The sequence below is a fragment of the Sapajus apella genome, unplaced genomic scaffold (assembly GCF_009761245.1).
Source record: "Sapajus apella isolate SASKATOON/1434 unplaced genomic scaffold, GSC_monkey_1.0 scaffold76, whole genome shotgun sequence".
Lineage (NCBI taxonomy): Eukaryota > Metazoa > Chordata > Mammalia > Primates > Cebidae > Sapajus > Sapajus apella.
In genome coordinates, this window is record NW_022437016.1 from 6,288,115 (window position 1) to 6,308,579 (window position 20,465).

At 37.1% G+C, this 20,465-nt stretch overlaps 1 protein-coding gene across 2 annotated transcripts in view; it reads right to left on the reverse strand.

Moving 5' to 3' along the window:
- The window catches only part of C5 (complement C5), a 106,181-nt gene that overhangs the window by 77,011 nt on the left and 8,705 nt on the right, over nt 1-20,465 (reverse strand). For both annotated transcript variants that reach the window (XM_032251481.1, XM_032251480.1), the window contains exons 4-12: nt 16,672-16,742; nt 13,934-14,025; nt 11,256-11,338; nt 9,887-9,977; nt 8,073-8,187; nt 6,076-6,202; nt 4,119-4,234; nt 2,051-2,236; nt 549-752 (exon numbers count right to left, since the gene is read on the reverse strand). In XM_032251481.1, coding sequence (XP_032107372.1) covers nt 549-752; nt 2,051-2,236; nt 4,119-4,234; nt 6,076-6,202; nt 8,073-8,187; nt 9,887-9,977; nt 11,256-11,338; nt 13,934-14,025; nt 16,672-16,742 — 1,085 coding nt within the window. The remainder of the gene's footprint in view (nt 1-548; nt 753-2,050; nt 2,237-4,118; nt 4,235-6,075; nt 6,203-8,072; nt 8,188-9,886; nt 9,978-11,255; nt 11,339-13,933; nt 14,026-16,671; nt 16,743-20,465) is intronic.

Genomic DNA, 20,465 nt, shown 5'->3' on the forward strand with positions numbered 1-20,465 from the left:
GGGGGAGGCTTGATTGATCCACCTCTGTTTAATATAAATGATGCAATAGGGATGTTGCTGAATTATAGAATCGGAACAGGCAAGATAGGACTCAACTTTCGGGAGAGGACTTCACTTCTCCCTTTTTTGACAGTAAAATGCACTTACCTGAACTGGGTCTAGGCATGTATTTTTGGCCATGAAAGAGAGCAGAGGCAACATGATTTAATCAGGTTCTGTCTTGGAATAACCAGGCTCTCCTCGGTAAAAAGAGTTACTAGAACAGGAGTCAGAGTCCTCAGCTCAAATGAAAATCTTCCTCTTCCCAGCTAAGTGACCATCATAAGTCTTTTAACTTCTCTGTCTCTCAGTTTCCTCATCTGTGAAATGGTCATGAAAATCATGCCCTATTTCGAAGGTTTTTTGAGAAACTGATATTCAAGTTAGATGACGTTCTCAAAAGTGCTTTGTAAATGCAAGTATAAAGAATCATTCTAATGCTTCTCTAGAGGTAAAGGAAAATGTTCCAGCTGGGGGAATAAGATGTAAATCCATCATTATGTACTTACCAAGTAATTATAGTGAGTTATTTTGTCAATATATGGGCTTTTGGGGGTAACAATAATATTCATATGTTCTCCCACTAGCAAAGCCTTATGGTTATCAGTCCAATCGATATAAAGGTAACTTTGGCTGAGAGATGAATATGCTACTGCTCGGTAACCTTCCCTGGCCTGATTTTCTTCTGGAAGATCTGGAGCATCAGTTTCGACCTGAAAAGGGAAATTTCAAAAAGACATGTGTACTGTGATGTAATGCTTTCTACAAAACATACCTTTCAAATTATTTTCTTTGCTTTATAAATTTCTAAATTTCACAATACCAAATGCTAAAGGGGGAAAAAAAACCTTCATTACTCCAGTGTTTATACAGCTATGGTATCAAACAACTTTACAAAGACTACAGACAAGAATGACAGGATTATGGGCTATGGCAGAAAAGTCTGAAATGAAGAGAGAAAGATGCTCCAGGAATAAATATTGATGGTCTTCCTGAAATGTCATGGTAAGCTGGGGACTTCTCTTCCCGTGGAATGATTACAGAGAGATGTCTAGGCATTTGGGAAATGGGGGTAGGAGAAGGGAAGTAGTGGGGAGGTAGCACTAACTCTTGAGGACTTGGGGACAGGAGCTGTGAATGAACATCTCAGAGACTATCTGGCCCAGTTTCATTGTGAAATAGAGGCACAGATGGGTGCTTATAAACATGAGGTGGAGAAGAAATGATATCATGGCAGCAATATCTGCCCTCAGACAGCAGAAGTGTTATTAGCTCATGCTCTGGAGTCAGATATACACTGGTTTGCATACCAGTACCACCGTTTATTAATTCTGGGTAAATTATTTAATCAAAAGAGAGGTTAGAAGCCTCTATTTCCTGAGCCACACAATAGCAAAGATAATATTATAACTCATCCTGCTAATTAAATAGTTTTTAATGTTTTCTTCATAAAGCTGTTAGCATGATGCCTAGTACTTACTAAGTGCTCAGTAGATGATAGTGAGTATATGCATGCTGCAGTCATTGGCCTGTGTTATTAACTTGCTTATGAGGTTGGGAACTTGAATAATAATTGCTGAGAGAGAAGACTATTAAGTGAGCTCTAAAGTAGAATGGTTTCTGCAGTTAGAAAAAAGGGAGACTTCCATATTTTTTACCCTTTTGTGGCCCTTCAGGGGATTAAAAGTGAGGGGAAATAAGAGAATATTCCTAACACTCATATGCACTGCTATACCTATTCTGAAGCTTCTAGAGTCTAATATGGTCTTATTGGTGTAAGAGAAAATAATTAACTCCCAAATAAAAAAAAATTGATATATTTATCTTTCTCAAGCACCATTCAATGGATTAGCAGATTGTCTCTGGAACTCATTTGTCTTGGAAGCAAAATTATGAAACTGTTCACTGGACTCATGTACAAAATCTGCCGCATCTGTTCTGCACACTAGCCAAAACATACAGTCAAGAGTACACATTGTCCTACAAAACACAACAGGAGAATTCAGCTCACATTAAACTCCAGCACCGTCACTCCAGATGGGAGATTAACCACAAACGAAGCTACTCCATCATCAACACGTGTTACACTTTTCTTTGGCTCCAAGTCAGATGGTTCTCGGTTTACATCGATTGTTTGTGCATTCAGTGTTACTGGGACCCCTCCTACCAACTGGTCATGCGAATCCTTAACCTGCACCTGTTCGTCAAAACAGTCCAAATCTGTTTCAACAGCTCATTACTTCTTTCAAAGCACAACAATTCTGAAATAATTTTCCTTCCTCCCAGCCAAAGTATAAATTATTTATGCATTTTTTTCTTATTATTTTTTTTTTCTGAGACAGAGACTTACTATATTGCCCAGGTGGGAGTACAGTGGCTATTCACAGGCACAAGCATAGCGCACTGCAACTTTGAACGATTGGCCTCAAACAATCCTCCCACCTCAGCCTCCCAAGTAGCTGGGACTATATAGGCATATACCACCACACCTGATTTACTTATGTTTAATTTAGTAAAGAGAAGTGTGTTCTCAGCTTATAGAAAGATTTAATTCTATTTTGTTAAATCATTCTTGAATGGATTCTCCCATAAATCAAGCAGACTAAAAACATAAATATCATTCTATTAAGTCAGTCAAGAAGTAGATGAGATAAGGTCTTCTGTTATCTAACTTCTGTATTTCTTTAATTAGGTTAGGACTGGATAAAGGAGAAAATGAGACAATCACTTCTGGGAATAAGTCCTTTGAATATGAGAAACAATAAACAGATACGCCTTTTTTCCTTTAACATCTACCTCTCACTGTTACATATATATATATATGTATATATGTACAATTCCATACAGATATAGTTTATTTTATTTTTATATAAAATACATTTAATGTAAAATATTTTATGTATTTTAAGCTTTGTTCTATATAATATTGTTATATGTATATATTTTATTACATATTGTTACACATTACTGTATATGCATTACATGATACTTTGTTATATATTATTTTATATATACAGTATATGTATATAAGAACCTATGAGCACGTCCAAACCTTGCTTTGGGCTTGGTAAATCCTTTTTTTTCCTTAAAAGCCCATGACCCACAGTAAATAATAAATAACACACTTTGATTGTACTTAAGTTGATCTTTAAAAGTAACACATTTTCAAAAAACAAAAAAATTTTTTTGCTCTAGCTTTCTAAATTAAGGGCAGGGAATAAAGATTTTCATTTAATAAACATAATGAGCCTGTAATCCCAGCTACTCAGGAGGCTGAGGCAGGAGAATTGCCTGAACCCAGGAGGCGGAGGTTGCGGTGAGCCGAGATCGCGCCATTGCACTCCAGCCTGGGTAACATGAGTGAAACTCCGTCTCAAAAAATAAATAAATAAATAAACATAATGAAATACATTATTTATAATAAAGTATGTAATACAATAATAGATAAAAACCACATGAATGTTTCAATTCTATACTATTAGCATTTAGAAGACAAAAAGAAGATGAAGGAGAGAAAAATGAAAGCAGAAGGAGTAAACATAAAAAGAAAAAAGATTCAGGGGCAGACAGAAGCAAAAACGAAAAGAACAGAGAGCAATACAGAGACAAGAGATTGAACAGAGTTATGCATAAAGAGAACACAGAGACAGAGGGAAACAAATGAGACACACTGGAGGTAAAAAAAAAAAAAAAGCAGTGAGAGAAAGGAGTCTATTTTCAAGGAATGATCTCTCCATCTTAAGGCTTTTTAAGAAATTGCCACCAAATAATTTCAAATGTTGTATTTTTTGAACTAGAGACTTAGGGGATTTTATTTACATATAATTTAATGCAATGCTTACTTAGGGTTGCCTAATACAAGCCTATCTTGCCCTAACTTTTGAAGTCACTGCCAAGGCTGCAGCTGACCTGCAATTTCCTGTCCCTGTCTGTGTCTGCCAGGAGAGGCAGGTTTCACAGAATAAGCTCCTTCTGTGACTTCCCATGCCACATTCTTACCTTGTTTGCCACCCACATGTTTTCCATGAACAGAACAAGATGATCATATGTATCAAGATCTACCCCCTCACCCCATCTACCTTGATGGAATATGGAATCCCAGGTTTCAGGAAAAGAGGAGTAGCTACTAAATTCAGTTTGTAGGGAGAGAGGACATATTTGATGCCAGGTATTTCTGCCTCTTCAGAAAATCCACCTAAGGAAATGACAAGCATCATGTTGACAGTTTTTAGGAGTATCATGATCTGTATTGATATCCATTTTTTCTCTATATGTCTCCACAGAGTCATTCACTCACTCACTCCCTTCTTGCATTCATTAATTTGACAGTAGGAAGTGGGACACAGGTCTTGCTTCAGAGGGGCACTGCAGAGAAGAGTTTAGATATCAGGAGTTTCCAAGGTCTTAAGCACAAGCTCGTATGTAGAGAAGCCCTTGGAGAAATAGAGCTATAGGACTGGACTGAGCAAGGATGCTAGGAAGGGACATCACTTTTCATCAGTGGCCCTAGTTTCAGTTGACTATATTCAAGGGATTGAGGAGAGAGGGAAGGGTCAGGCCACGGACTGAGCCTACAGAGGTGGGGTGGAGTGAGGTGGAGGAGGTGGTGTTCACAGAGCATAAATATATGAAGAGAAATCAGAAAAAGGGAGCTTGATGTAGAAAGAACCCTGAAGGGGAGTTTGAGATGAGCCGGGCCAACATGGTGAAACCCTGTCCCTACTAAAACTATGGAAAAAAAAAAATAGCCAGGTGTGGTGGTGCATGCCTGTAATCTCAGCTACTTGGTAGGCTGAAGCAGGAGAATCGCTTGAACTCAGGAAGCGGAGGTTGCACTGAGCCAAGATTCTGCCACTGCACTCCAACCTGGGTGACAGAGCAAGACTCCATCTCAAAAAAAAAAAAAAAAGAAAGAAAGGAAAGAATAAAAATGAAAGAACCCTTGAAGGTCTACTGGCAAGAGCCCAATAATGTTACCCTCTAGCTAAAGATTAAGTGAAACTATTAAGAATAACATTTGAAGCTTTAATATCCCCAAACTCCTTTCCAATATTACATCTCTAATACTCTCTATACATATCGTATGTTTCAGTCAAACTGGATGATCTGCTGTCCTCAAAAATTAAGCTTCACCATCTACCCTTTTGCATCTGCCCTCTCTATGGAGAGTTTCTGTTTCACCCTGTCTGCCAACTCTGCCTCAAAAGCCTACTTATTTTCTTAAGACTGATCATCTTCACAACACTGTTCTTGGTTGCTCAACAATCATCTAGAAGCTTGCCTTCCTCTGAATGCTAGTGCATTAATATTTTGCTTAGAGCTTATATGGAATTCTTTCTTTCAACAGCTCTTTCTTTACCTGTCTTATACCTGATGCTGATTTGTAAGCCACTTTAGTGGTGGGATCATACATCATTCATGTTTGTAAGCCTGGGTGTTTGGCAACACTTTAAATATCTCATAGATACTGCTTAAACTGAACTTATTTGAAATGCATTGAGGAAAAAATAAAAAGAAGAAACATTAAAATAATGTTGAAAACATTAGGCTTTAGGAAACATTCAGTTTTACTCCACCGTTGTGTAGACTATAATAATGATAATAGTAATACCTTTTATTTGTATAGTACTTTATCAAATAGTTTTACATACATAATCTTACTTTGGTTTTGACTTTCACCAGGTGAGAACATGGGGGTGCCAAATGGTCAAGGCAGAGAGCGTGCAGAACTACTTAAGATATAAATTGAGTACTGTTTTTCCATTTTTGCAGAAGTGAAGGTAATAGGGACACAATGGCTGGCCCAATGACTACAAAGAAGCAGAGCTCTACAGCCTTTTTATAACTATATGAAAAGCTACTTCTTATATTTAACTACGAAAGAAAATACAATGTGAAATAATTATAGAAATTTAGAAATTATTAATAAATTTAAAATTCTGTCTAAATATTTTTCAAAACAAAGCGTACACACACGTACACACACGTACACACACACACACACACACACACACACACACACACACACACTCTTACCTGTAGACTCTATGACTGTTACAGCAATATAAAGGTACTTGTCCTTTAAATCCTCTAGACTGTAGTATGACAGTTCTTTGACTGCCGTTTCAGAATTAAATGTGACTTGAGCAATTCCATTTATCAACTTTTTAAAAGAAGAAAACGAAAGATTTATTTCAGAGAAGAAATTGTAAGGAAAAATTTTAAAAATCTGCTTTTCCTAGCCTCTAAATTGAAGGCAAATGTCAGAAGAATGGTTTAATGCCATAAGTAGAAAACCGAGTCCACAATTAAGCCCAGGATGTTATTTTCTAATTATTTGAATAGAATTATAGAAGTGGAAGACTCTTGAACATCACATGGTCCAACAGGTCTTTTTGGTACTAGCTGACAAACATGCCTTCTTCCAATCCTGAGTCATCATTCATCTTTCTAGGCCTCTCAGCGTACTTCTGCACTTAACTGAGAGTTTGTTGGTTTTTATAAGATTTAATTTGTACTTCATGGCTTACAAATTTAAATGCTAATTTAAAAACACATGACCAGGCACTGTGGCTCACGCCTGTAATCCCAGCACTTTGGGAGGCTGAGGTGGGCAGATCACCCAAGGTCAGGAGTTTGAGACCAGCCTGGCCAACATGGTGAAAACCCGTCTCAACTAAAAATAAAAAATTAGCTAGGTATGGTGGCATGCACCTGTAGTCCACGTTACTCGGGAGACTGAGGCAGGAGCATTGCTTGAACTCGGGACGCAGAGGTTGCAGTGAGCTGAGATCGTGCCACTGCACTCCAGCCTGGGCGACAGACTGAGACTCCATCTCAAAAACAAAAACAAACAAAAACAAAAAAACATACAATGAACAAGGGGATATGGGGTTAAGTCATATTATGTTATTTAATTATTAACATAACAGTAAATTTTGCCTTATTTTTTCTTATAAAATTGAGTGAGTTGAGGGAAGGCATTTTTGTCTTATTTAACTTTAAATCCCAGTGTCTAGCACAGAATTTTGCATTTTAAAAATGCATTTAATTTATGTCTTGAATTAATAAGACTGTAGAGGATAAATGATTGATGATGCAAACCACATGAATATGCAAAAGTGAGCAAAAATGACATGAACTCATATCATCTGTGGTATAATGTAAAGCATGCTGAATAAGGGAAAGGGAACCAGCGCTCTAATCTCTGTTCCAGCAGTCACTAGCCCTAAACTATGGACAAATAACTTCATGAATATTTCCTTGCAAGAAACTATGCTGTCTCCGGGCATATAAGGGAAATGATCCCAACTCACAAGTAGTTTAATATTGAAAATGATAGAAAAGTAAATAAAGGATTCCAATAAAGAAGGATTTCTCAATCTCAGCATTATTGACATTTTGAACAGGATAATTCTTTGTTGTAGGGGCCTAATCTGCACATGATAGGAATTTAGCAGCATCCCTGGCCTATCCCTACTAAATGCCAATAGCAACCAGAAATGTCTCTGGACATTGCCAAATATCGCCTGTGGGATAAAAAATCATCCCTGGTTGAGAACCACTGCAATGAAGTGTGAAGAATGTGTTAAGAAAGGAGGCCATACAGCAGGGGCAGCTAACCTAGTTTAGAAGAGTCAGGGGAGGCTTCCCAGAGAAAGACTGTCAATGTTGAAATGAGAAGGAATTAGCAAGGCAAAGAAGGGGCAGAAAGGGACAATGGGAAAGAACATTCCCAAGCAGAAGAAATAATATTGTAAAGACCTGGAGGCAAGAGAGACTTTGGTCAGTTAGAGAAATTGGAGTGATTAACACAAAAGGGAGGGAGAGAGAGAGGAAAGGGCATCAGATCAGATGGCAAGGGAGGCTGATGCCAGGGAGAATCAACTTTACCTTAAAGGCAATGGGAAGCCAATGGTGGATTTTAAGTTTCAACCTATCTAAACTGGGGTATTGGACTAGATGGTTTTGAAGTAGCTTCCCATCTCTCACTTCTGAATGCATCTGTAGGTGTGAGTGTCTTAACATCTTACCACTGCGGTTTGCATTGCTGTTTGCATCATTTCTTTTTGATCATCTTTTAAGTCGTCTCTTATTCCAAATGTGATATAGACGTCAGCCTCAGTGACTACTTTATTATAAAAATATCTGTCAGACAATAACATAAAACTCTTTTACTAACATGGTTACAATAACAGGATTCAGATAAAATGTAACAATTTGAAATTACATAAAGCACTTGATGCACTTTAAAGTGTCTTTCATCCACTATTACATTTCATCCTCATAAAGCCACACAAATAAAGTTATGTGCTAGATGGAAAGAATTGATCTTGGGAAGATCACAAGACCTAGATCCAGGGCCCTTTCCTATAGGCCAAATTATTTCCTTGATGATTTTAATATCAGTGGGGAACTACTCTCTATTTTCTTTTATGTCTTTAAAAGGTACATGTCCAATCTCACTGTTATATGAGATATACTCTTCATAAAAAATTCAAACTGCATGTTTTCCTTTTAAGTTTAGAATTAAAGTAAGAATAAAGTAAACTTTCTACCCAGCAAATAATACTATAGCAAGAGCTAACTTTCCTTATTTATGGTTTGAATAAATAGTCCCCATTATAGGAAGTCAGCTTCTATAATTTTCTCTCAACTGAGCCTTTTATTCTTGTTTAGACCAAGTAATAAACATTCTATTTTCCAAATAAATGCAAATAAGAAAGTCAGCATAGGGTAATGTTTGAGGCATGGACTCTGGAACCAGACAGGCTGCGCAAATTACTAGCTGTGTGATTTTGAGTGGATTATTGAACATTTATGTACTTCAGTTTTTTTTCACTTGTAACATGGGGATAGTAACAATATTAATGCATAGAGTTGTTATAAAGATTAAATGTGCTGATTATGCTGAGTGCTTAGAAGAGCGCCCCACACATATTTATATAAATTGGTGTAACTAGATTATATTGTCATTTTTAAATGACAAGCTTTTGTGATAGGCTGCTTGAAAAACTAACCTCAAATTCTCTACTTCTCCATGTATCCACAACCTTTGTACAGTTCCTTCTGTCCACAAAGTGTGGGGGGAGTCTATTGCCTCTGGGCTGACCTTGTAATTTGCTTTGGATGAAAGAATGCATGGAAGTGATGGTGTGCCAGCACCAACCTAGGCTTAGGAGAACTTTTATGCTTCCATTCCCTTTCTTTGAGCACTGCTGCTGCTACAGGTTAGCCTGCTGGATGATGAGAGGTACACACATTTTTAGCCCCATCCAACTACCAGACATATGGACAGGACCTTCCTATACCAGCCAGCCCCCAGCTGACCTACCAAATGGCTGCAAGTACATGGGCGAGCCCAGCTGACACCAGCCTGGCCCAGATCAGCAGAACTTCTCAGCTGACTCATAAATGGTGGTAGTTTTAAGGCACTGGGTTTTGAAGTAGTTATGCAGCATTAGCTGGCTGATTAAGTCATTCAAAATCACAGGAAGCGAAGGCTTCATATCTCAGTCCCAATTTCCTAAGTCATCCTAGTTTCTAAACACACACACACACACACACAAACACACACACACACACACCCCAAGCCTAGATCTTTGGCACTTTTCTTTTCTTTGTTTTTGCTAGTGGGTAGCCAACAAAGCTAAAATCAGAATCAGCTAAAATCAGAATAAGCAAATCAATTATCAGCATGATGTCTCCTTTATCAATTAGTCCCCAAATCATAGCAGACTTTGCTAATAAATCACAGATCTCACTTCGGGCACCTATCATCAACCAGAGTTGAGTTAATTTGAAAAACAACAACAACAACAACAACAACAAACCCAAATGTTCTTACCTGGCTTTTATAGTAATTTCAAAATTCTTAAAGTTCTTATAACCAATGAAATTACTTTCTGGTTCTATTAAGACAGAAAAATGTGGCAAGACTGAAAATAAAAACAAAGAGGCAATATTACCATTTTTATTAAAGGAGACTTTAAAGCCTAGCAAACAGCTAGACTTTCTGGTATATTTGGACAAGCTGCAACATCAATACAACATCCACCTTATCATCATCATCATCATCATCATCAATATCTCTGCAGAGCCTTTTTATTCCACCAATCAGAGGTCAATCTAGAAGCATTTTGCCTATATTTTGATTACAGCATTTACTATAGGCAATAGATTATTTCTTCCATTAGAGTATAGTCTCCTTGAAAACAAAAAGCTTTTCAATAGTGACATAACATAATGAGATCTGCATTTCAAGATTATTTTGGCTAATATCAAGCAAGATAGCTTGGAAGCAGAGACATCAGCTACAAGGCCTTTGCAGCAGTCCATTAGGGAGACTACTGATAAATCAATGAGAGTGGCTGCAGATAGTAAGAGGTGAGTGGATTCTAGATATACAGAGAAAATAGCAAAGACACTTAGAAGAAGGGAGATGGGTTAGGATTATATGTTTCAGAGAGCCTGTAATATTTAAGGTTGAGTTTCATCATAACGAATTTGTTTGGTCACTGTTTCCCTTGTTAATTGTTAAAATTTGTCAGTATTTATTCTTCTCCATGTCATTATGAATCTCTTGAGGGAATAAAAAATGGCTTCAAGCAGAAGAAAGTTAACTTTGGTAGCAGAGCACACAGAAACGCTAGTAAACTAGTATAAGAAAAGAAAAATTAAACTATTTATATTACTTGTTAGTCTATTAATATAATTTATTTCAAAATAAGAATATTTTACATATTCAAATTAATATACTGGGAATTTAGGAGCCAGAAAATAGTGTTGGACTAGGGGTAAGGAAGCCTAATTGTTGTTTTTGTTTTGTCACTAATTGGTTTTAAGACTCAAGTAAATCATTTATTGGTCTTACTGGGTTCCACTCACCTATTTAAGTTTCTCCTAATAATAATCCCAATTCTAGAAAGGATCTTTACTAGTCAAGCTTTTCAGGGGACTAGATCTCTTCCAGCTCTCTGATGGGGAACACAAGTCCACAGAGGTTACTCTGCTTGCTCAAGGCTAAAGGCATGCTGGAACTAGAACCCAGGCATTCAACTACCACTCCACCCTCCAACCCCTAGTCAGTACTTCTAGCCATACCAGCGAGCTGCCTCATCTTCACCTAGGAATAATTTTGCATTAACTACATTATTAAAAAGAATTATTGGAAACACTAACTTTTTATAAGAAAACTTTTAATTGTCAGAAATTACCATATTCTTTAACTTCAAAATAGGCGGTTCCAGTTGTTGAAAAGTCCTCTTTATATTTAGCCTGGATCGTCCACGCACCATATCTGTGGAAGCAAAATATTTTAAATTACAGATGTCATCAAATGTTTTGAATTCACTCAGAGGAGATCTAATAAATTTCTGTTTTAAAGAGGGAAGAATACACAAAAATATATAAAACCTAAGTAATATATTTTATTTGTGACTGATTTTTAAACAATAAGTAATTGAGCATTTTTAGGATAATAGGTAACAAATTGTTTAGTAACTAGTTTTTCATATATTGTATAATTTTTCCTGGTATTTTATCTTAATGAAGTCATTAGTTTTGATTTGAAGAGCTTATGATTTCTGAGAATTTATTTAATCTTGGAGCCTAATTATGCTAACATAATACTAAAATCCAAAATATAGTACAAAATCCATAATAATGTCTCGAGAAACATATAAGACAAGTTTATCCAGATGATAAAATTTACACCTCACAAAAATGAAATTATGGTTGGAAGCAAAGCATGGTTTTTTAAAGACAAAAATGATCTGGCTTTAATTAACAACCTTTATTAAAATATATATACTAGGCCAAGCACAGTGGCTCATGCCTGTAATCCCAGCACTTTGGAAGCCAAGGAGGGAGGATCGCTTGAGCCCAAGAGTTCGAGACCAGCTGGCCAACATGGTGAACCCCTCCTCTACAAAAAAATATAAAAAGAAGTCTGGTGTGGTGGTGTGTGCTTGTAGCACCAGCTACTTGGGAGGCTGAGGTGGGAGAATTGCTTGAGCCCAGGAGGTCAAGGCTGTGGTGAGCCAAGATGGTGCCGCTGCACTCCAGCCTGGGTGACAGAGTGAGACTCTGTTTAAAAAAAAAAGTGTGTGCGTGTGTGTGTGTGTGTGTGTGTGTGTGTGTGTATGTATATATATATATATATATACACACACACATACATACATACACATATTGAGGCTACCTTTCAGATTGGCTATGCAGTCTACAAATTTTAATAGTATTATAATAATAATTATTACCATCATCATCAATTCAATGAATATTTATCAAGGGCCTATTATGTTGAACTGCTGGTGTGCAATACAGACAAGGCCTGCCTTAAGGAGTTTATAAGCTAGTGGGGAATAAAAAAGCCAGCAACCAAGTAAAGAAATGACTATGACATTGAGATAAGTGTCATGAAGAAAATAAACAAGATGCTGAGATAGGGAGTAAAACAAAGCAAGAGATTACATTAGATCGTGCATCCAGAAATAGCCTTTTTGTAAAGGCAGCATCCACTCTGGGTCATAACAATGAAAAGAAGCCAGGCTTATGAAGAGCCAGGTGAAGCCCATTCTAAGTAGAGGGGAAGACATGTGCAAAGGTACAGAGGTAGGAAAGCACTGGACATGCCAGACCTTCATGGCTGGCACATAATCTGCCATTGGGCAAGTGGCACAAGATGAAGTTGGAGAAATGATAACAGTAATAAAATAATAGGTCCAATTCTGCACTATGGACCATGTAGCATTTTTAAGAATGTACAGAATTTTAAAAACATCCAAGTTACTTAAATCCCCTAAATTCAATTCAAAGTTTTAGAAAAATTTTAGTACAATGAATTAACTGTGAACTCCTCTTTAGAGGGCAGAGGAAAATGACCATAAAAAGATGTTGCTCTAAAATTATAGTGCAGTCATGTATAGGTACACTTGTCTTATTCATTCTGCTCTGTTATATATTTTTTTTCTTTTTTTCTTTTTCTTTTCTTTTTCTTTTTTTTTTGAGATGGAGTTTTGCTCTTGTTGCTAAGGATGGAGTGCAGTGGTGCGATCTTGGCTCACTGTAACCTCTGCTTCCCAGGTCCCAGGTGCAAGTGATTCTTCTGCCTCAGCCTCCCTGGTAGCTGGGATTACAGGCACCCACCACCACGCCTGGCTAATTTTTTGTATTTTGGGTAGAGACAGGGTTTCACCATGTTGACCAGCTGATCTCAACCTCCTGATCTTAGGTGATCCACCCACATTGGCCTCCCAAAGTGCTGGGATTACAGGCGTGAGCCACCACACCTGGCCTATGATAAGTTTCTTGAAAGCAGGGACTGTGGATTCTTTATTTTGTATTTCTCCCTCCTATTGTGATTTGCACATACCAAGAATGTGTTCACTGAATATTTATTACACTGAATCCTCTTTAAACTTTTTCTTAAATCCTTTCGTGTGAGGCCAAATAATAGATATACCTCTGAGAATTCCTTCCCTCTTGGACTTTGCCTGCTAGTAGTTTATCCAGGCAAAAACTACAGACGACCATATTTTATAGTAACCAAAGCAAGGAACAAGGCCACACCAGTCTTTTCAGCTGACAATCTATTAGATACTTTGAGGGGCAGAAGTTTATGATTTTGATGAGAAAAAAACCCTGGGTACTATTTTTTTCCTCTTCCAAATTTTTATTTCTATACGTAAAAAGAATGGGTGAGAAGTATTGGAATTTTTTTGCCAGGAACAGAGCTTAAGTTCTCGCTAGACTTCAAAAGAGTTTGCATATCCACATATGTGACACCCTTAATTAACACTAGGTGGCTCCCTTTAACTGGCTATCTGCTTCTCCACCAAAAGTTCCATATGTGCTTTTAGAGAAAATTTTATTGACAATTATTTTAACATACTTAGGATTAGATGGAATTTTGAAGTCAGGAAAAGAGATAATTCCAGTGTAATCAATTTCTTCCACCATGTCAACTTCTGATCCTTCAGGGTCCTGTGAATGAAACAAACACCCTCAAAAATATTTGTAGATTAAATATTTGAAGGCAAATACCCATGTCTTCAAATTAAATATGAAGGATGAAGACCAATTAAATATTATAGAAGGGAAATATGGTTAATTTCAGCTATTTCCCTTGTTCTTTTTCCAATATTCCCCATCTCTCCTCATTACCTTGAAGAGACTCAACTCTGTTGTACATCTAAAAGATGAAGTGTAACATGTGAAAACAACAAAAAATTTGCAGGGCTGAAAAAAATAAAGAACAACAAACAAACAAAAACTGAGGTTTTTGATAAACTAAATGTGAATTTGGCAGGCTTTATAAATACCAGAATCTAATTTTTATATATGTTCATTTGAAGCTTTCAAAAGCAAATATTCTATAAACTATATTTTTTATGCAGATGTTTTATAAGTGTACAGTATGGGCATTTTCAGCTTGGTAAAACTCTCAAATGGTTAAACAAACTTGATAGTTCTCATAAAGCTTCCCCATAAACTTTATCTTGTGTTTGGGTGAGCAAATTATTGAAATGAGGTTTTGACTTTCTTTGGACTACACAGAGAGGTCCAATTCAGCTTTAACTCAACATATAAACATAGACAACATAAGTGAGACCCCTATCCTGTATAAAAAAAAACTTTTTTGAGACAGGGGCTTTGCTCTGTCACCCAACTTAGAGTGCAGTGGTATGATCATAGCTCATTGCAGCTTTGAACTCACAGGCTCAAGCAATTCTCCCACCTCACCCTCCCAAGTAGCTGGAACCACAGACATACGGCACCATGCCCAAATTTTTTTAATTATTATTTTTTATTTTTAGTAAAGATGAGGTCTTACTATGTTGCCTAGGCTGGTCTCAATCTCCTGAGCTCAAGCAATCCTCCCATTTTAGCCTCTCAAAGTGCTGGGATTACAGGCATGAGTCACTGTGACCAGCCTACAAAAATTGTTTAAATAGTTAGTAGGGTATGGTGATGGGTGCCTGTAGACCTAGCTACTCAAGAAGCTGAGGTGGGAGCATGGCTTGAGCCCAGGAGTCTGAGGCTACAGTGAGCTATGATCACACAACTATACTCCAGCCTTGATGACAGGGCAAGGCCCTTTCTCAAAAACAAAACAAAACAAAAACCTGAACACAAAAACTTAGCACTATTTAACATGACTGAAATTCACAGTTGGATTTAAGAGATACTTTTTTTTCTTAATTAATTGTAAAACTTACAGAAGCCTATTTTGGACAAGAATTACACTTATACCTGATTATTTTTATGGCTATTCTTCATCCCACTATCCATTGTGCACAATTCTTCCAAGGTCATCTTTCTCAGGTACTATTTTCGGGATACTTCCTCTATAGTAACTCCTACAGGTCTGGGATCAGTTTCCTCAATCTTTTCTTCTGGGAGCAGCTCTTACAAGCGATGACTGGCATTCATTTTTCTCCACATTATGCCAGGATTCTGCATCACTCAAGTTCAACTATGAAGACACTGGATCAAGAGTATATGTCTACACCCCTAGCATTCTCTGATAGAAACAGGGCATTTGAGCTGACATTGCTCTCCTTAGTTCTCTTTCGGATACTCTATCGGTCAATCAGTTTATTTACTAGCTTTATTTTCTTTCATTTCTTCTTGCCCCATAGCTTAACTGACTCTGTTTCTTACATGGGAAAGTCTTCACTATTTTTAAATAATTTATGTCAACTCCTTTCATTGACACCTAACCCAGGGTTCACTTTATCTACTGCATTCCAGAGAAGGATTTTTATATCCCCCACTCTCACCTCTCATTGGTCTTCCCTCTGAGCTCATGGTATTTGTCCTATTGAATAATTTATTTATTTGGTTTATATTTTAGTATGGTTTTGTTCGCTAGTACCTATTCTTTTGCACGTGCATTCTGATAAGATTTTATTTCGTTTTTTGTTGTTGTTGTTTTGCTTTTTTTGAGTAGCAGAAAAAGTGCTGCCGCCTATATTGAAGGACCATTAGAAAACCTACTGTTAATAACTGAGCAGTTATAACTAGTTGTATTATTTTATTTCCTTACAAAAATGTTTGAGATGTGTGACACAAATTGGATGAGGTGGTGGGAGTTCAATGCACATCATCTGTTATATATGTCATGTCTGATAAATGGTGAATAACTGCTGATCTTTAACTCATGGTTTAGCAAGATTTTTTATGTGTTAGTATATTAGTTATTAAACTCTATGTTTCTTAAGAGTAAGTGTCATGAAATATAATTCTTTATTTTAAATTGTACAAGTCAAAAATCTTCCACATAATAGATACATCATAGATATATCCATTTTGTATATCTTATAGTTAAATGGATATTCAATCAATTCTTAGTGATTGGTGGGTGTTCTTTAAAAAGGAAATCACCAAGGTTGTATTTAAATGGTTTAGCTCAAAATTCTTCAAGTTGTTGAAATTTAATTTTTATCAGCCTTTCGCATACATATATTACAGAGGTATAGATCTATGATACTATATTCATTGCAGATGTTCAATAACCATTTATGGAACACTGACTGATTCAGTGTAGTGTGAGAACAGGGTTATAAAATGATATTCTTGTCCTGAAAAAATGAATTAAAGTATTATTTAAAGAAATGAAATACTTACTATGAAAGTTAAGACAGTTTCTCTTTTGGCTGGCTTCAAGTCATCATTCAATGAATAAACTCTAACCTTTACTGTAAGAATAATTGATATCATCAAAAACTGGTAAACACAAGGATATTTTGATTTTTTAAAACATCCATCCTTAAAAGAAATGAATCTTCCTTTTAAAAACTCAATATACAAAAGTCCATGTTTGAAAGAAAGAAAAATTAGTTTGCAGACATATACATTACTAAAGATTCTTTTATTTAAGAGAATCCTCTGGGATTCATTTAAAGAACTATTTCTCTTAGAGGATTTAAAGTACAGTTCACTTTATTAAAATGCATTTACCTACAATGTTTTGAGAACACATCCACAGTATGAAATTAATTACATCTGTAATTAGGCCATTATTTATAAAAAATTTCATAGTAGCAAAACAGTGACGTCCACCATTTGATTATAGGGGAACATAATACAGTGTCCATAATAGAATTGAAGATTTTAATGGCAAATTGGGAGTTTAATTCAGACATACACTCTTTCCCTTACGAAAACCAACAAGGCTCCAAGTTAGCTCTTACTGCAAAAGGCAGCTTTGAATTGTACAGTTTTGTTATATTTATTGAGCCAGATCCTACAATTGTTCTCTCATTGTTAAAAGAGTAATGGCAGGGGCTCAATAATTGTAAGTTCTCTTCCATTTCTTTCTGTCAGTTAATAGACCCCTACTTTTTAAACAAAAGCATCTGTTTCACTTTTAACTCACAGCTGTTTGAGACACAGAGATCTAATTCCTTCCACTGACATTCTGTAATTTCTCTAGGGTATTGCTAATGCTCAAGCCATTTCATGGCCAAAACTTCACCCAGAAAATAAAATAGAACTGGCACCATAAACCCAGTATCTTTTAAAAGATCAGGATTATGCAAAGTTCTATATAAGAAGCCACATTAACACTGGTTTTACTAAGTTCACAAGATAAAAACAATGTGCTCAGTAAATGCCCTACTCTCTGCTCTCTCCTTCCAGTCACACCTGTCTCCCACCACAAATCCTATCTCCTGCTTTTTGGACACACCCAGTTCAGGCCTGAGTATCACTGGGAAGCTGCCCAAGGCAGCATGTCATAAAAGTTAAGAGCACAGGCCCTGGAATTAAAAACTTTGGTTTCACTCCTGCCTCTGCCACTTTCTAGTATGACCCTGAGTGGGATACTTAATCCCTCTAAACCTTAGTTAACATCTTGTAAAATAGGAATACTGGTGTCTGCTCATAGTGTCCTTGTGAGAATTAAAGAACGCAAAGCTTTTGCATAGCCTGACACATGCTAAGTAATCAATACATGCTTATTATTTTATTTTATTATTATTTCTATGACTACTATTTGGCTAGTTTTTAACCCAGTTTGTGTTTAGGTTAGAAAATTAATCTTGTCTTCACAGTGATGGTACAGTGGAGGCAAGATCTATACAATTTTTTATATAAAAGATATGGCCTATTAGCAGAGCGCACTGGCTCATGCCTATAATCCCAGCACTTTGAGAGGCTGAGGCAGGTGGGTCACTTGAGGTCAGGACTTGAAGACCAGCCTGGTCAACATGGTGAAACCCTGTCTCTACTAAAAATACAAAATTAGCTGGGCGTGGTGGCAGACGCCTATAATCCCAGTTACTTAGGAGGCTGAGAGTAGAGAATCACTTGAACCTGGGAGGCAGAGATTGTAATGAGCCAAGATTGCGCCACTGCCCTCTAGCCTGGGCGACAGAGTGAGACACCATCTCAAAAAATAAATAAAATAAAATAAAAAAATAAAAGATATGGCTTATTAATTTTTTTTAAAAAAGTTTGAATGCTTTCTAATGTGCCAGGCATTATGCTAGGTACTGAGACACAGTAGTGAAAGAAATCAGACATGGATATCTTTTAATGGAGTGGAGGAGAGAAGCAAATGCAATTATATGTAAAATTTCAGGGTGTAAAGTGCCACAAAGGATATTTGCCTGGCCTTATGAGCATGCAGAAGAGAGAGATTTGAAGAGGTCAGGGAAAGCTGCCTTTAGAAGGGTCTGTGATGACATGTGAGGGTGAAATAGAAGTTAACAAGGCAAAGGAGGGGCAAGAATGTACCGTGCAGAGGCAATGGCATGTTACAGAGGCCTTAATGTGAATGGGGAAACGGTGTAAGAAAGCATCTGAAAGGAGGTCAGTTTGGCTTGCATCTGTAAAGGGTGGGACCATAGGAGGTGACAAAGCTGGAGAAGAAGGCAGGACACAGGCATTATGAAATTGAAGGATTTTGACCAATATTCTAAAGTCCTTTATCTAGTAAAGACTTGAAGATTTAAGCCTTTATCCTAAAGACGCTTACACTAAAAATCCCTGAAGAACCTTCAGATTAAGTGTGTTGATCAGGACATTACAGCTATAAATAACAAGACCACTAAAAAATACTTTTAAGTAATTCTTTTTCTTTTGTGCAAATATGGCTTTGTGCTATTCCATAGACAATAATGAAAAACACTTTCTTAGTGCTTACTGTGTGCTTGGCACTATCTTAAGTGGTTTACACATATGAATTCAGTTAATTCTCACAACTCTGTGAGGTAAGTTGTATTATTGTCTCCATTTTACAGGTGAGGAAAGTGGGGGTCTGAAAGGCTGAGTAATTCACTCAAGGTCATGTAGCTCACAGCAGCTCAAGCTGGGATTTGAACCCAGGCAATCTGACTCCAGAGTCTGCTTTTAACCATACTTCACTACCTCTCAGAAATGGGCCAATATTTATAGGAAATGTCTCTTATTTTCCTCTAGGATTAGAACGGATATGGATATTAAATCTTTTTTTGTTTGTTTGTTTGTTTTTGTTTTTTGAGACAGTCTCACTCTGTTGCCCAGGCTAGAGTACAGTGGCACGATCTCACTGAACTTCTGCCTCCCACGTTCAAGTGATTCTTGTGCCTCAGCCTCCCAAGTAGCTGGAATTGCAGGCATGCACCATCACATGTGATTAATTTTTGTATTTTTAGTAGAGACAGGGTTTCACCGTGTTGGCCAGACTGTTCTCAAACTCCTGACCTCAAGTGATTCACCCGCCTTGGCCTCCCAAAGTGCTAGGATTACAGGCATGAGCCACCATGCCTGGCTGGATATTACATCTTCTTACAGTAAAGTCCTGATAGAGAAATAATACATGAAGCCATTCTTAAGGAAAGTTTTGATAACTAAAGAAGATCCCGGGCTCTGGGTATTACACTGCTTGTTGGACAATGACTGATGACCTTAAGTTGTGGGAAGTGTCAACAGGATCCAAGCAATGAAGTATCCTTCAATGTAGGAAGAGGACAAGGGAGATGATAGGCTTGTTTCTAGGTATGATTATATTTAAAAGGACCCAATCTTTGTGAGCAGAGAACATTTCCTTGCATACCAAGTTGTCTCTTGGAGTAAAGAGATGGTAGTATTCTGGCAATGATATTCTGGCCAAGCAGATAGCAATATCTCTACTCTCTCTAGGCCTTTCCTTTCTGAGCTGATCATAGCAAATGCTCCTGCTGAAATGGTAATGGTGCAGCCCAGTTCCACCCCACTATTCTCATTATCAACATCAACCAACATTTAGCAAATATCTACTGTGTACAAAGTTTTTCAACAAAGTCAGCTGGTCCCCACTTCCTTTCTCTGTCCTGCTCCAACAATATCATTAGTGAAATTGCATAGCCTCTCCCTCCCACATATACATCTCACATATTCTGTTTCTGATGTGCTTAAAAGTCAGTGATGGTGAGAGGGAGAAAAGGGAATGGAAGGCT